This window comes from Lampetra planeri, chromosome 57 (assembly GCF_965212315.1).
Source record: "Lampetra planeri chromosome 57, kcLamPlan1.2.h2, whole genome shotgun sequence".
In the NCBI taxonomy this organism is placed as follows: Eukaryota; Metazoa; Chordata; class Hyperoartia; order Petromyzontiformes; family Petromyzontidae; genus Lampetra; species Lampetra planeri.
Window position 1 is genome coordinate 1,413,770 of NC_136163.1, and position 18,049 is coordinate 1,431,818.

General features: G+C 53.6%; 1 protein-coding gene across 1 annotated transcript in view; it reads right to left on the reverse strand.

Annotated features, from left to right (window-relative positions):
* UBXN11 (UBX domain protein 11) overlaps positions 1-15,480 on the reverse strand; it is a 63,858-nt gene extending 48,378 nt beyond the window's left edge. The window contains exon 1 of the mRNA XM_078618380.1: positions 15,384-15,480. Coding sequence (XP_078474506.1) covers positions 15,384-15,451 — 68 coding nt within the window. The 5' untranslated portion in view covers positions 15,452-15,480. The remainder of the gene's footprint in view (positions 1-15,383) is intronic.
* Between the last annotated feature and the right edge of the window lie 2,569 nt (positions 15,481-18,049).

Below are 18,049 nucleotides of genomic sequence, written 5' to 3' on the forward strand. Positions count from 1 at the left end.
AGTGGTGGTGGTGAACGCGAGTGGTGGTGGTGAACGGGAGTGGTGGTGGTGAACGGGAGTGGTGGTGGTGAACGGGAGTGGTGGTGGTGAACGTGAGACGTGGTGGTGAACGTGAGACGTGGTGAACGGGAGTGGTGGTGGTGAACGGGAGTGGTGGTGGTGAACGTGAGACGTGGTGGTGAACGTGAGACGTGGTGAACGGGAGTGGTGGTGGTGAACGGGAGTGGTGGTGGTGAACGGGAGTCGTGGTGGTGAACGGGAGTGGTGGTGGTGAACGTGAGACGTGGTGGTGAACGTGAGACGTGGTGAACGGGAGTGGTGGTGGTGAACGGGAGTGGTGGTGGTGAACGGGAGTGGTGGTGGTGAACGGGAGTGGTGGTGGTGAACGGGAGTGGTGGTGGTGAACGTGAGACGTGGTGGTGAACGGGAGTGGTGGTGGTGAACGGGAGTGGTGGTGGTGAACGGGAGACGTGGTGGTGAACGGGAGTGGTGGTGGTGAACGGGAGTGGTGGTGGTGAACGTGAGAGGCCGTTCGACCTCTCACGTGACGTCGTGGCGGCCACGATTGTTACTGATCGTCTCGCGCAGAGGGCCGCTGTGGAATGTCACGGTCATGGCCGAGTCGTAAATCTCGATGCCCTCTCACGAGGCCAATGTTGTGTGCGACGGGCGCTCATGCGGGGGACACCTCTGCCGAGCGGCACGCACCCACCACTTTCTTTTTTAAAGGGGCTGTCCATAAATGACGTCACGCGATTTTGGACAATTTTTGAACGCCCCCCCCCCGCCTTGTCACAGGGCGTCACAACAAGTCAGACCCCCCCCCCTCAAATATGACGTCACAAAGCTCTGCCCCCCTACCCCCCAAATAATAAAACATGCTTCAAATCGCTTTAAACTATTGTCATTGTAGTGCGTATTTAATGTGGCGCTGCACTCTGATGTTGTAGGAGAAAACATTTATTAAAATTGAGTTGCAAGATTTGAGGATACAACAACAACGACAACAACAGACAGTGAGTTTAATAAAAAGCGTGGAATGTAATAAAAATAAGAACATTTTACCTTTCCTCGTAATTGAACGCGTAATTCTGCCTCGGGAACGAAGTTGCATCGTTCTGGCACCAACTCCTCCTCCTCCTACTCCCCCACGCGTCTCTCTTCCCCCCCGATGTGTCAACAATAGTATTGCCAACAAGACCGTCCTCCGCGCTTTGCGATACTTCAAGATGAAAGACGCTTTATAAAGTTGAGGTTATTCTTACATAATTATAAAGTTTATAAAGTTGAGGCTATCCTTACATGATTACCCATCCTCCACACTCAACTAAAACCCACAGCGACTCGCAACTACGTACGGTGCGAAAGAAGGACACCAACCTACACACACAAAACAAGACAAAGATCCCCCGGGTAGCCTTAACAGACTGTGGGGGCAAGTGCTGTTAGCGAGTAGTACCTATGAAGGTCGGCACGGCACACGAGGGGGTGGGTAGCCAGCACCACGCCCGTCCGCCTTTGTCTCCCTACGTGGCGATGTTTACACACCGCACCAGGTACTCGTTTGAGGCTGAGTCGACCTAGGGGAGGCCCAGGACGGCTCGCCGGGTTCGTAGCGCAGCGCTTTCGAACATGCAGCAGCTCATGAGCACTGACCGGTGAAAGCGAACCCTGCACTGCTGACGAGGCGGTGAATGCCACAAACCGGCTCGGAGTTTGCTCTCCGATCGGAATCCTGCTGGGACACTGCAGCACCTCGTCACGTGTCCCACCTCGTCACGTGTCCCACCTCGTCACGTGTCCCACCTCGTCACGTGTCCCACCTCGTCACGTGTCCCACCTCGTCACGTGTCCCACCTCGTCACGTGTCCCACCTCGTCACGTGTCCCACCTCGTCACGTGTCCCACCTCGTCACGTGTCCCACCTCGTCACGTGTCCCACCTCGTGGGGAGCGGTAGTGTAGCGGTTAGCGCGCTGCGCTATGAACCCTGCGATCCGAGTTCGATTCCCGCTCACGGCCAACACCAGTGACGATTATCTGAACCGGTCCTGGGCCTCCCCTAGGTCGACTCAGCCTCAAATTAGTACCTGGTGCGGTCCGTAAACATCGCCACTGGGGAGACAAAGGCGGTCGGGCGTGGTGCTGGCCACCCACCCCCTCGTGTACCGTTGCGGCCTTCATAGGTGCTCGCTAACAGCACTTGCCCCTACAGTCTGTTAAGGCTATATGGGGGATCTTTGTCTGTGTGAGTGTCTGTGTGTGTGTCTGTGCGTGCGTGTGTCTGTGCGTGTGTGTGTCTGTGCGTGTGTGTGTCTGTGCGTGTGTGTGTCTGTGCGTGTGTGTGTCTGTGCGTGTGTGTGTCTGTGAGTGTGTGTGTCTGTGAGTGTGTGAGTGTGTATGTGTCTGTGTGTGTGTGTCTGTGCGTGCGCGTGTGTGACTGTGAGTGTGTGTGTGTCGTGTGTGTGTGTGTCTGTGTGTGTGTCTGTGAGGGTGTGTGTCTGTACGTGTGTGTGTCTGTGCGTGTGTGTGTCTGTGCGTGTGTGTGTCTGTGAGTGAGTGTGTGTCTGTGAGTGTGTGTGTCTGTGTGTAATGGAGCATCTTCGCCGGTTGGAAACATTTAGGCTGGCCTGCCTACGATCCATCCTGGGTTTAACCAGGCTGGATTGTGTGGGGAGCTCACAAATCCTTGAAAGATCTGGGCAAAGTTCCATCGGTGAGCTCCTCCGGCAGGCAAGGCTGCATTGGCTGGGTCATGTAGCCCGCATGCCCAGCCACCGCATGCCTAAACAACTTTTGTTCGGCCGGATCGAGGGGGCTAAACGGGCGCGGCACGGGCTAGAGAGGAGATGGAGTGATGTGGTACAGGAGGACGTGGAGCTGAGTGGACTTGCCGATGACTGGTACCAGCGGTGTCAAGATCGGCCTCTGTGGAGGAGGCTCGTGAAGGACGCTACTGGGCAGTTGGAGGCAGTCGCCCTCCAACAACAACGGAGGGCGTAGGAGCGACGCTCACAACAACGAGCGGAGCGCCGGGTGGCTAAAGCACAGCAAGTTGGTACAGTAGGGGGCACAGGTGGTGCATCAGCCAGCCATCTCGGTCATCTCGGTAAGTCGACCCGTGGCACCTGCTGGGTCTGCCCCGTGACCTGCCAGCGGGCGTTCGACACTTCACGTGGCCTTAAGGTGCACATAGCCAGGCACAAGCGTCGTGGTGATGTCAGTGGCGACAACAAGAAGATACTTTTTTTGTGTTCGAATTTGGTAGTAAAAAACAGCCCCTTAAAGAGCCGCAGGTTGCAGACTCCTGCCCATGGTAAACTGGACTCCCATGGTAAATTGGACTCCGATGGTTGCCGACCCCTGGCACGAACAGCACTTCCCCCCACCACCACCAACAGGTTACAGGCTGTACGGGGACCTTTGTCTGTTGTTTAGTACGATGTGCACATGGCCCGTGGTCGTGGTGGTGTCGTTTGTGGTGGTGGTGTTTGTTTAACACGTGGCAGGCTTTCCTGATTAATATCATTCATAATGAAGGTTTTTTTGGTTAGATCGCGTTAGTATAAATGTGTCAAAACCCTCCACCACCCGACACAGCCATTCAGTAAGGGATTTGTCACCTGCACAAAACGCCACTTAGTTTACTACTACAGCCTAACCGGTGTGTTGGAGAGTAAATCCACAACATTTACAATCTGAGTAGTATGAGTAGTACGACGTTTCGCTGGTAATTACATCAACCAGCATCATCGGGCGATTTGCCAGAATAGTGACGCAATCCACCTGCTTCAGGTCTTAGATAGAGCAGCAGCAGCAGCAAGACGACGTCATCACTGAACCCATCAGGTGCAGAGATCAGAGGCGGAAAAGAGAGGGGGGGGGGTATTGTCATTATATAATAGATTAGTAATCAGTTAATTAGTATGCGTTTACCTCTATAAGGAATGCAGTTGTAAGACGTATAACTTAATAATACGCTTCCAGGCTGCACTAAAGCTGTAGATGCTGCTCGATTTAAGACCGGAAGCAGATGGATTGCTTCACTATTCTGGCAAATCGCCCGATGATGCTGGTTGATGTAATTACCAGCGGAACGTCGTACTACTCAGATTGTGAATGTTGTGGATTTACTCTCCAACACACCGGTGGGCTAAAGTAGTGAACTATTTGTCTTTTGTCAACGTGACAAATCCCTTACTGAATGGCTGTGTCGGGTGGTGGAGGGTTACGACACATTTATACTTACGCGATCTAACCCAAAACACCTTTGTTATGATGGTGGTGGTGTTGTTTGTGGTGGTGTTGTTTGCGGTGGTGGTTGTGTTTTTTGTGGTGGTGTTGTTGTTTGTGGTGTTGTTTGCGGTAGTGATGTTGTTTGCGGTGGTGGTGTTTGTGGTGGTGTTGTTTGTGGTGGTGGTGTTGTTTGTGGTGGTGGTGTTGTTTGTGGTGGTGGTGTTGTTTGCGGTGGTGGTGTTTGTGGTGGTGGTGATGTTTGTAGTGGCAAAACAACCCCCTACCTCCTCACGGTGCCGGATAGGCAACACTGTCGTGAACAGTGCTATAGGGGGAGGGCCAATGCCCATTGGCCTCTCCCCTCATGGCATCTGTGACCACGACAGTGGCTAAACGGGGGCTCTGGACGGGTGCGAGGGGCTGGTAACTCCTCCACATTCAATTCATTACCACTAAACTACGAATGAAACGTAAAAATGTAACAAATAAGCTTGTTCCGGAGGCCCCGGGGGGACAGGCGTCTATGACGTCTCCTGGACAAACCCCAATTGGCGGAGCCAGGAGATTGAATCTTCACCCTCGGGGCTCCTCCAGAAACAACGAAAAACCACTACGGATGGCCACATGGAATGTTCGAACGCTCACTGCGGAGGAGAGGCTGCCACTTCTTTGTCGGGAGCTGGACCGGTACCGCCTGGATCTCTGTGGCATTCAGGAGGTCCGGTGGACCAGTTCTGACTCCTGCCACCATGAGGGGTGGACAGTCCTCCACTCGGGGCAAGAGACTGCCAAACAGGGTGTGGCTCTTCTGCTGAACAAAATAATGAAGGGGGCGTGGGAGCGTGGCGGTGAGGTGTGGGAAGCTGTAAGCCCCAGGATACTTTGGGCTCGCCTTCCCATCAACCGGAGACGAGGAGTGGTGGTCGTGGTTACTTCTGTCCCCACCGAAGACGAACATCCGTGGAGGGATGCAGGAAAAGCCAATGAGCCAGATGTCTTCAATGACCTCCTGTCACAGGTGCTGGCTAAAGTGGCCACTCGGGACAGAGTCATCTTGTTGGGTGACTTCAATGTCCGAGTTTGTCATGATGCTGGCACCTGGTCTGGAGTGATTGGAAGGCATGTGCCAGATCAGCTCAATAACAACGGTAGGAGGCTGCTAGATTTTTGTGCAGCCCATGGGCTTGTAATTACCAACACGCTCTTCCGGCATCGGCGCATCCACACAACATCATGAATGCATGCCGGGGCCAAGCAAGAACATCTGCTGGACTACATAGTGACAGACCAGCAGTTGCGAGCCCATGTCCTTGACACCAGGACCTACCATGGAGCTGATCTGCCCTCTGACCATTGACTAGTCATCTGTAAGATGCGCCTGCCATTATTCTACTCTGGTGGTGGGTGTACACTCAGGACCCCATTCCAACCTAAAGTGGCCTGCCCTCAGTTACCTGATGAAAGTTGCAAGCGAGAATTTCATCATCGCTTGCAGCTGGGGTTGGCATCGTCCCCCACTCCTCCTGATGTCGAGGATAAATGGGTGAGGTTTAGGACTGTGACTCATGCAGCTGCAATGGCTGCTTTGGGTATGCGGTCCAGACCTCCCCAGAAACCCTGGCTGACAAAGGAGGTGTTCAGGATAGTTGAGAAAAAGCGACAGGCCCACTCTCATCGGCTACAGCATCCAACGTCAGAGAATAAGGAGGCTTACCGCAGCCTTCGCTCGGAGGTTCGGAGAGTTGTAAGGTGCTGCAAGGATGGGTGGTGGTCGCAGGTTGCTGAGGAGATGGAGTCTGCCTCAGTGGCCCGCGATCACAAATCACTATTTAACTCCATCAAAAAAGTAACCTGCAGCGCCACACCTATAACCATCATTAGGGGAAAAAACGGTGATCCAATCTCCGACCCCAGGAAAAGGTTTGCAGTTTTGCTGAGCATTTCTGTGAGGTCCTGGGAGAGGGGAAATCCCTCAGCCAGGAAAACATCATGGCACAAAGTGGGGATAAACCCTGCTGAGGCTGCGGTGCCTCAAATATTGGAAGAAGTCACCCCCTGTGAGTGGCTGGCTGAATTGCCATCTGTTGAGGAAGTACTGAAGGCGATCCGGAGTTTGAAACCAGGAAAGGCACCGGGCAGAGATGATCTCCCAAGCGAAATGCTGAGGGAGGGTGGCGTTTGTGCACGGACTGCCCTATATGACATCATAACAACAGTCTGGACCACTGGATGGGTTCCGCAGGATTGGAAGGATGCCCTGGTGGTCCCCCTCTTTAAGAAGGGGGACCGCACAGACTGTAACAACTACAGGGGCATCTCACTCCTCAGTGTGCCGGGAAAGGTCCTGGCAAGGATTATTCAACATCGCCTTGCTAGGCACGCTGAGGAGAGGCTTGCAGAGCCCCAATGCGGTTTTAGGAAAGGGCGGTCCTGCACAGATGCCATATTTTCTGTCCGTCTGCTACAGCAGAGGTGTAGGGAATTCCAACAAGACCTACATCTCTGCTTTATTGACCTGGTCAAGGCCGAAGACACCTTCAGTAGGCCTGGGCTCTGGGTTGTTCTTCATGCTTTCGGAGTCCCTGACCCTCTGCTCACGATCATTAAGGACCTTCATGATGGTGAGCGGGCCCGGGTAAAACTACGTGGCCGGGAGTCAGAGCCTTTCCCTGTACACCTTGGGGTGCGACAGGGATGTCCTCTGGCTCCCACATTATTTAACATATATTTTGACCACGTAGTTCGTGAAGCCTTCAATAGCTGTACCGGGGGAATTTCGATTTGGTACAGATATAATGGGAGGCTGATCGATGCCCAGGTGCGATCAAGGGATGGCTCCCTATTGGTCAACCACGTTATGTATGCTGATTATTTAGTAATAGCTAGTCATTCAAAGGAGGAGTTGGAGATGCTGCTGCTGAGACTGGAGCGTGCCACGAAGAGGTGGGGCCTTACCATCAGCCCCACCAAAACTAAGCACCTGCCTGGGTATTTTGTAGCATCGGACACTCCACCCCCACAACTCCCAATCAGTGATGGGGCAGTAGTGGAGAGAGTGGAGAGTTTCCCATGCCTGGGTAGTGTGCTTATGACCGGCTCCAGTTTAACAGCAGAGGTCTCACTCCGAATCAGTTGAACGGCAATATCTTTTCATCGTTTGCGTAACGCTGTGTGGAAGCTACCTAGTCTGTCGCTCCGTGCAAAGCTTCAGGTCTTCTCGGCCACAGTCATTCCCTCCCTTCTCTACGCTTGCGAAATGTGGACCCCCCTAATGGAGCATCTTCGCCGGTTGGAAACATTTAGGCTGGCCTGCCTACGATCCATCCTGGGTTTAACCAGGCTGGATTGTGTGAGGAGCTCACAAATCCTTGAAAGATCTGGGCAAAGTCTCATCGGTGAGCTCCTCCGGCAGGCAAGGCTGCGTTGGCTGGGTCATGTAGCTCGCATGCCCAGCCACCGCATGCCTAAACAGCTTTTGTTCGGCCGGATCGAGGGGGCTAAACAGGCGCGGCACGGGCTAGAGAAGAGATGGAGTGATGTGGTACAGGAGGACGTGGAGCTGAGTGGACTTGCCGATGACTGGTACCAGCGGTGTCGAGATCGGCCTCTGTGGAGGAGGCTCGTGAAGGACGCTACTGAGCAGTTGGAGGCAGTCGCCCTCCAACAACAACGGAGGGCAGAGGAGCGATACTCACAACAATGAGCGGAGCACCGGGTGGCTAAAGCACAGCAAGTTGGTACAGTAGGGGGCACAGGTGGTGCATCAGCCAGTCATCTCGGTCATCTCGGTCAGTCGACCCGTGGCACCTGTTGGGTCTGCCCCGTGACCTCCTGCCAGCGGGCGTTCGACACTTCACGTGGCCTCAAGGTGCACATGGCCTGGCACAAGCGTCGTGGCGACAACAAGAACCTAAGATCATGAATACTTTTTTGTGTTCGAATTTGGTAGTAAAAAAAAGCCACTTAAAGAGCCGCAGGTTGCAGACTTCTCCCATGGTAAACTGGACTCCCATGGTGAACTGGACTCCCATGGTAAAGTGGACTCCCATGGTGAACTGGACACCTATGGTGAACTGGACTAAGTATAAATGTGTCGTAACCCTCCACCACCCGACACAGCCATTCAGTAAGGGATTTGTCACGTTGACAAAAGACAAATAGTTCACTACTTTAGCCTAACCGGTGTGTTGGAGAGTAAATCCACGACATTTACGACTTAAGTACCGTGACGTTCCGCTGGTAATTACATCAACCAGCATCATCGGGCGATTTGCCAGCAAAGTGAAGCAATCCACCTGCTTCAGGTCTTAGATAGAGCAGCAGCAGAAGCAGGACGACGTCATCACTGAACCCATCAGGTGCAGAGATCAGAGGCCGAGGAGAGGAGGGGGGGGGTATTGTCATTATATAATAGATTAGTAATCAGTTAATTAGTATGCGTTTACCTCTATAAGGAATGCAGTTGTAAGACGTATAACTTAATAATACGCTTCCAGGCTGCACTAAAGCTGTAGATGCTGCTGCTCGATTTAGGACCGGAAGCAGATGGATTGCTTCACTATTCTGGCAAATCGCCCGATGATGCTGGTTGATGTAATTACCAGCGGAACGTCGTACTACTCAGATTGTGAATGTTGTGGATTTACTCTCCAACACACCGGTGGGCTAAAGTAGTGAACTATTTGTCTTTTGTTAACTTGACAAATCCCTTACTGAATGGCTGTGTTGGGTGGTGGAGGGTTACGACACAGTTATACTTATGCGATCTAACCTATAAACCTTTGTTATGATGGTTGTGGTGTTGTTTGCGGTGGTGGTGTTGGTCGTGGTGGTGGTGGTGGTGTTGTTTGTGGTGGTGGTGTTGTTGTTTGTGGTTGTGGTGTTGGTTGTGGTGGTGTTGTTGGTTGTGGTGGTGTTGTTTGTGGTGGTGGTGTTGTTTGTGGTGGTGTTGATTGTGGTGGTGGTGTTGGTTGTGGTGGTGGTGTTGGTTGTGGTGGTGGTGGTGTTGTTTGTGGTGGTGGTGTTGTTTGTGGTGGTGGTGGTGTGGTGGTGATGTTGTTTGTGGTGGTGGTGTTGTTTGTGGTGGTGTTGTTGTTTGTGGTGGTGGTGTTGGTTGTGATGGTGGTGTTGTTTGTGGTGGTGGTGTTGTTGTTTGTGGTGGTGTTGGTTGTGGTGGTGGTGGTGTTGTTTGTGGTGGTTGTGTTTTTTGTGGTGGTGGTGGTGGTGTTGTTATTTGTGGTGGTGGTGTTGTTTGTGGTGGTGGTGGTGGTGTTTGTGGTGGTGGTGTTGTTTGTGGTGGTGGTGTTGTTTGTGGTGGTGGTGGTGTTGTTTGTGGTGGTGGTGTTGTTTGTGGTGGTGGTGTTGGTTGTGGTGGTGGTGGTGTTGTTTGTGGTGGTTGTGTTTTTTGTGGTGGTGGTGGTGGTGGTGTTGTTGTTTGTGGTGGTGTTGTTGTTTGTGGTGGTGGTGTTGTTTGTGGTGGTGGTGTTGTTTGTGGTGGTGGTGTTGTTTGTGGTGGTGGTGTTGTTTGTGGTGGTGGTGTTGTTTGTGGTGGTGGTGGTGTTGGTTGTGGTGGTGTTGTTTGTGGTGGTGGTGTTGTTTGTGGTGGTGGTGTTGTTTGTGGTGGTGGTGTTGTTTGTGGTGGTGGTGTTGTTTGTGGTGGTGGTGGTGTTTGTGGTGGTGGTGTTGTTTGTGGTGGTGTTGTTTGTGGTGGTGGTGTTGTTTGTGGTGGTGGTGTTGGTTGTGGTGGTGTTGTTTGTGGTGGTTGTGTTTTTTGTGGTGGTGGTGGTGTTGTTTGTGGTGGTGGTGTTGTTTGTGGTGGTGGTGTTGTTTGTGATGGTGTTGTTGGTTGTGGTGGTGTTGTTTGTGGTGGTGGTGTTGTTTGTGGTGGTGGTGTTGGTTGTGGTGGTGGTGGTGTTGTTTGTGGTGGTTGTGTTTTTTGTGGTGGTGGTGGTGGTGTTGTTGTTTGTGGTGGTGGTGTTGTTTGTGGTGGTGGTGTTGTTTGTGGTGGTTGTGTTTTTTGTGGTGGTGGTGGTGGTGGTGGTGTTGTTTGTGGTGGTGGTGTTGTTTGTGGTGGTGGTGTTGTTTGTGGTGGTGGTGTTGTTTGTGGTGGTGGTGTTGTTTGTGGTGGTTGTGTTTTTTGTGGTGGTGGTGGTGGTGGTGTTGTTTGTGGTGGTGGTGTTGTTTGTGGTGGTGGTGTTGTTTGTGGTGGTGGTGTTGTTTGTGGTGGTGGTGTTGTTTGTGGTGGTGGTGTTGTTTGTGGTGGTGGTGTTGTTTGCACTAGGGGCCGTGTCGTGTGGCACGTGGAGTTATCACCACACACTTTCATTATCACCACAAACTTTCATTATCACCACACACTTTCATTATTACTGCACACTTCTATTGAACTCGCGTGGTTGTCTGTTTATATTTTTTGGAATCTTTGTTCGCTCAATATCGTCGGATCTACGAAGCTCGAACGAGCTGCAATTTTCTACCCAGTCTCGCCTCCGCGCGTAGCAATTCGAGATTTCATTAAAAAAAAACTGGTCCAGAAAAGCACCGTATACAATGCTCCGTGCAAAAATCCCATTGTGATGCAACAATTGATTAACTCTGGGGTCGAATAAATATATTTTCTACTTTTCAGTGCAAATAAAAGTGCGTTTGTGTGCGTGCATTGAAAATCTCATTGCTTTTTAAATCCTTGATATTAAGTTCACTTGCTTGCGCGCTTACGACCGTGCAAATCTTTCGGTCGTTTTTTAACCCACTTCCCGTGATCCAATCGAGCTGACATTTTGCACACAGACTCGTTGTGCGTGACAATTTATTTTGGTGAAATTTTTTTTCCACAATTTTCCACTTTTTAGGAAAAAACAATTTTCATATTTTATTTAAAATACCAATGTGATAAAAATGAAACTCTTACTCAAGAAAAACAGAAATGAATAATAAAATAAAACCGGTGCCACGCATATAAAGGATTTATAGTGAAAAACTTTGTTTTTACGGGTTAATTTTTTAAACTTTTTTTTAAAGGTTCACATTCGCAGCCCCCAAGCGTGGGCGTACAGACCCCGGCTGACGTGAAGTGCTGAGCCTGTTTCACCGCATGCCGTGCTCACGACTCAACGCCACAAAGTTGCCCCGAGTAGCCTTCGCAGACTTGTCGTGGAAAGTTCTGTTAAGCGAGTAGCGAGCACCTATGAAGGCCGGCACGGTACACGAGGGGGTGGGTGGCCAACACCCCACGCCCGGCCGCCTTTGTCTCCCCAGTGGCGATGTTTTTACGCACCTCGACGGGTGCACATTTGAGGCTGAGTTGACCTAGGGGAGGCCCAGGAGCTGTTCAGATAATCGCTATCGCTGGTGTTGGCCGTGAGCGAGAATCGAACTCGGGTCGCCAGGTTTGCTGAACAGCGCGCTAACCGCTACGCCACCGTTCCCCACACCCGCGACACACACCCACACACACACCCACACGCACGCGACACACACACGCACACACATCCACATGCGACACACACCCACACACACACCCACACGCACGCGACACACACACGCACACACATCCACATGCGACACACACCCACACACACCCACACACACACCCACACGCACGCGACACACACACGCACACACATCCACATGCGACACACACCCACACACACACACCCACACACACACGCACGCGACACACACCCACACACGACACACACCCACACACACACCCACACGCACGCGACACACACACACCCACATGCGACACACACCCACACACGACACACACCCACACACACACGCGACACACACCCACACACACACGCACGCGACACACCCACACCCACATGCGACACACACCCACACACGACACACACACACCCACACACACACACGCGACACACACCCACACACACACACACACGCATGCGACACACCCACACCCACATGCGACACACACCCACACACGACACACACACACCCACACACACCCGCGACACACACCCACACACACACGCACGCGACACACACACACCCACACACGACACACACCCACACACGACACACACCCACACACGACACACACCCACACGACACACACCCACACGACACACACCCACACGACACCCACCCACACGACACACACCCACACGACACACACCCACACGACACACACACACACGACACACACACACACGACACACACACACGACACACACACACGCAGTCGGCATTGAGCTGTCATGGAACGTTCACGTTTCAAAAGCTTTGTCATCGGAGAGCGCTGCATTATCTCTCTCTTATCTCGCTCTTTCTTTTCTCATCGGCGCGTTAGGATTGCACGTGAAAGCCCTGAGAGATGTCGGCCTACATGTGTCTCCCACTGGCAGGAAGGCAGAGAAAGAAAGTACTGTGCGCGTGTCGGCTTTGTTCGGATCAACGCTCCCTTGGCAAGGTTTAGAGAAAGTAATATTTAAAAACACTTTTTTAAAACACGCTTTAATGAAATGTACGAGTAATGGCAGAACTCCACGACTCCAGGAAGTGGCCATCAGGCTTGCCATAACGTAAGGGGCCGTGGCCCATTACAGCCAACGTTAGTTGAGCGTGGACAATTAGACCCAAGCCGAAACACAACATATTAAAAAGAATGTTTAAAAAAAAAATTATTTTATTTTTATGATAGAATATAGCAGAGGTGTGGACTCGAGTCATGTGACTTGGACTCGAGTCAGACTCGAGTCATGAATTTGATGACTTGCGACTCGACTTGGACTTGCATAACAATGACTTTGTCCCACCTATGAGATGTGGACTCGAGTCATGTGACTTGGACTCGAGTCAGACTCGAGTCATGAATTTGATGACTTGCGACTCGACTTGGACTTGCATAACAATGACTTTGTCCCACCTATGAGATGTGGACTCGAGTCATGTGACTTGGACTCGAGTCAGACTCGAGTCATGAATTTGATGACTTGCGACTCGACTTGGACTTGCATAACAATGACTTTGTCCCACCTATGAGATGTGGACTCGAGTCATGTGACTTGGACTCGAGTCAGACTCGAGTCATGAATTTGATGACTTGCGACTCGACTTGGACTTGCATAACAATGACTTTGTCCCACCTATGAGATGTGGACTCGAGTCATGTGACTTGGACTCGAGTCAGACTCGAGTCATGAATTTGATGACTTGCGACTCGACTTGGACTTGCATAACAATGACTTTGTCCCACCTCTGGAATATAGTATTGTCATCAGTATCACATAAGTATACCAAGTTTGCAGTCGATACCACATTGGGAAGTGGGTTAAAATTGGGTTACAAGATTTGAGGGTACAACAACAACAACTGACAGAGTGAGTTAAATAAAAGCGTGTAAAAAATAACACGATGGTCCATGACAGAGCTGGTTTGAGTCAGAATCCTTTGCTGCGTCAGTTGACACCCTGGACTGACACAGCCCATAGATTGACATTCTCCCAGACTGACATTGCCCAGACTTTACGATGTTTATGTTATTTGACCAGACAAGGCCACTGAGCTATTTATAGCTCTCTGTCAGAAGCGACCTGGCCACCAACCCTGACGCCTGCTGCTGTATATGTGGAGTTTGCGTGTCGCTCTCTTTCTAATCATCGTCGTCATCATCACCGTGTGGAAATGTATAGCAGCAGCCAACTACTCTAAACGCGTGGTGACGTTGATATTCAATGTGGAGGGAGAACCCGGAGGACCCGGAGAAAAATCCACGCGACCACGGGGAGAGAGACACTCAGACTCCAAATATACAGCAGCAGGCGTCAGGGTCGGGATCGAACCCACGACCTCCTGCATACCAGGCGAGGTAGTTAACATCTCCTAGCCACCGTGATGATGATGAGAGACACGCAAACTCCAAATACACAGCAGCAGGCGTCAGGGTGGGGATCGAACCCACGACTTCCTGTATATGCGTGGTATATTTATAGCAGCAGCAGCAATAATCTAAAAAACGCAGCTTCTGGACGAGCACTCACTCACTCACCTACGCACTCACCCACTCATTCACCCACTTGCCCACTCATCCACTCACACACTCACCCACTCACTTACTCACTCACCCACCCACTCACCTACTCACCTTCTCACTCACCCACTCACCTCCTCACTCACCCACTCACTCACTCACCCACTCACCTACTCACTCACTCACTCACCCACTCACCTACTCACTCACCCACTCACTCACCTCCTCACTCACCCACTCACTCACCCACTCACTCACTCACCCACTCACCCACACACTCACCCATTCAATCATTCACTCACCCACTCACCCACCCACTCACCCACCCACTCACCCACTCAATCACTCACCCACCCACTCACCCACCCACTCACCCACTTACTCACCCACTCACCCACACACTCACCCACTCAATCACTCACCCACTCACCCACCCACTCACTCACCACTCACTCACCCACCCACCCACCCACTCACCTACTCACCACTCACTCACCACCCACCCACTCACCCACCCACCCACTCACTCACCCACCCACTCACCCACCCACTCACCCACTCACCCACTCACTCACTCACTCACCCACCCACTCACCCACCCACTCACCCACCCATTCACTCACCCATTCACTCACCCACCCATTAACCCACTCACCCACCCACTCACCCACCCACTCAACCACTCACCCACTCACCCACTCACTCACTCACTCACCCACCCACCCACCCATTCACTCACCACTCACTCACTCACCCACTCACCCACTCACCCACCCATTCACCCACCCACTCACCCAACCACTCACCCACCTCCCACCCACTCACTCACCCATCCACCCACTCACCCACCCACCCACCCACTCACCCACCCACTCACCCACTCACCCACCCACTCACTCACCCACTCACCCATTCACTCACCCACTCACTCACCCACCCACTCACCCACCCACTCACTCACCCACTCACCCACCCACCCACCCACTCACTCACTCACCCACTCACCCACCCACTCACCACCCACTCACCCACTCACTCACCCACCCACTCACTCACTCACCCACCCACCCACCCACTCACCCACTCACTCACCCACTCACTCACCCATCCACTCACCCACTCACCCACTCACCACTCACCCACTCACTCACCCGAGGTCTCCTCCATCCGGGAGCGGAGCTCTGCGCGTCCGTCCGAGCTGAGCCAAGGGAGAGCTCATCTCGCCGTCGCCCTCCACTCCGTCTCGACGGCCCCGTGGGGGTCCCACCCGCCCCCCAGCCCCCCTCTCCCCTCTCCCCTCTCTCTCTGGGGCCCCTCTGAGCCTCTCGCTCCCCCCGTCTCCTCCTCCTCTCGGCGGCGCGGTCCACGGAGCGAGCGGCCCGGCTCCCGACAACATTGCCTCCCTAGCAACCGGGACGCGGATCCGAGCCGCGAGCCGATTGGTCGACGGTTGCTGAGGGGAGGAGGTGGGGGAGTTGATGGGAGCGGTGAGTGCAGTGGTTAGGGGCCGTCATTGTAGTGCGTATTTAATGTGGCTTTGCACTCTGATGATGTAGGAGAAAACATTTATTAAAAAGTCTATTTAATTAGGTAGAAGTGTTGTCTATATTTATTTAAAGTTGCGCATTTTGATATGACGTCACATTTCTCCCCCCCCCCCCTCGTCACACATCGTCACAAATGTCTGACCCCCTCCCCCCCAGGTGCGTGACGTCATTTATGGACGGCCCCTAAAAGTTGGATCCCAGCTCACGGGCCTTCATTGGCACTGAAGCTACAAGCACTTGCCCCCCAACACTGTTAGAGCCTACACGGGGGTCGGGGGGAACCTTTGTCTTTGTGTGGGGGGCGTGACATCGTGACTCGATCCACGGATCGATTTGGCAAATGAATCGAAACGCGCGACGATTAATCCGCGAAATTTGACGAAGAACCCGGTAGCGGATTTGTTTTTTTTCACGTTTGTTGAGGGTGGATCGAGCGAGCGGGAATCGATCACGATTAAGCACGATTATCGATCCACGATGGCCATATATGGGGGGTGGGGGTGGCAAATCTCTGATCGGTGGTTTCATGGCGTGAGCATTTTATCGAAGATTTATGGCGTTGTATGATTTTATGATTTCGTGGCGTGTAAGAGTTTATGTAAGATTTTTTTTTATGGCATTGTGGGTTTTATTTAGGATTTTATGATTTCGTGACTTGTCGGATTTTATGTAGGATTTGATTTTATGGCATTGTAGGATTTTTATTTTATGGCAGTGGGATTTTATATAGGATTTCATGGCGTTGTAGAATTTTATGATTTCATGGCGTGCAGGATTTTATGGCATTGTGGGATTTTACGATTTCATGATTTTATGGCGTTGTAGGATTTTATGGCATTGTGGGATTTTACGATTTCATGATTTTATGGCGTTGTAGGATTTTATGGCTCGAGTACAGCGCAGCCGCCCCCACGCAAACTGCTCCACTCGGCGCCTCCGCTCGAGGTACCAACATCGATCGGGATCAGAATCACCTGACCACCCCTGCCTTACCTGACCACGCCCGCCTCGCCTGGCCACGCCCACTGGCCACGCCCCCCTCGCCTGGCCACGCCCACTAACCACGCCCACCTCGCCGGACCACGCCCACCTCGCCTGGCCACGCCCACTGGCCACGCCCCCTCGCCTGGCCACGTTCACTGACCACGCCCACCTCGCCTGACCACGCCCGCCTCGCCTGACCACGCCCACCTCGCCTGACCACGCCCACCTCGCCTGGCCACGCCCACCTCGCCTGGCCACACCCACCTCGCCTGACCACGCCCGCCTCGCCTGACCACGCCCACCTCGGCCGGCCACGCCAACCTCGCCCGGCCACGCCCACCTCGCCTGACCACGCCCACCTCGCCTGACCACGCCCACCTCGCCCGGCCACGCCCACCTCGCCCGGCCACGCCCACCTCGCCTGACCACGCCCACCTCGCCCGGCCACGCCCACCTCGCCCGGCCACGCCCACCTCGCCTGACCACGCCCACCTCGCCAGACCACGCCCACCTCGCCTGGCCACGCCCACTGGCCACGCCCCCTCGCCTGGCCACGTTCACTGACCACGCCCACCTCGCCTGACCACGCCCACCTCGCCTGACCACGCCCGCCTCGCCTGACCACGCCCACCTCGCCTGGCCACGCCCACCTCGCCTGGCCACGCCCACCTCGCCTGACCACGCCCGCCTCGCCTGACCACGCCCACCTCGCCCGGCCACGCCCACCTCGCCTGACCACGCCCACCTCGCCTGGCCACGCCCACCTCACCTGGCCACGCCCACCTCGCCTGGCCACGCCCACCTCGCCTGACCACGCCCACCTCGCCTGGCCACGCCCGCCTCGCCTGACCACGCCCACCTCGCCTGACCACGCCCGCCTCGCCTGACCACGCCCACCTCGCCTGGCCACGCCCACCTCGCCTGGTCACGCCCACCTCGCCTGGTCACGCCCGGCCACGCCCACCTCGCCTGACTACGCCCACCTCGTCTGGCCACGCCCACCTTACCTGGCCACGCCCACCTGACCTGACCACACCTGCCCTGGAGCCACGTGACGTGTCACCTGTCACCTGCCAGAGTGGAGGGGAGAGGTGACCGGACTCTGCAATGTGCCCGAGTTCACACTCACAGCGACGAGGACGAGGAGGCCGATGCATGTGTAATAAACGACTGGACCACGATGTCTGTCCCAGTGTCCTTTATTATTCGGTTCGTGCTGTACACCCACACGGCTGTCTTTACTCTGTAGCTTCTCCACGGTGCTGACTCCAATGTCGGCCCGATCC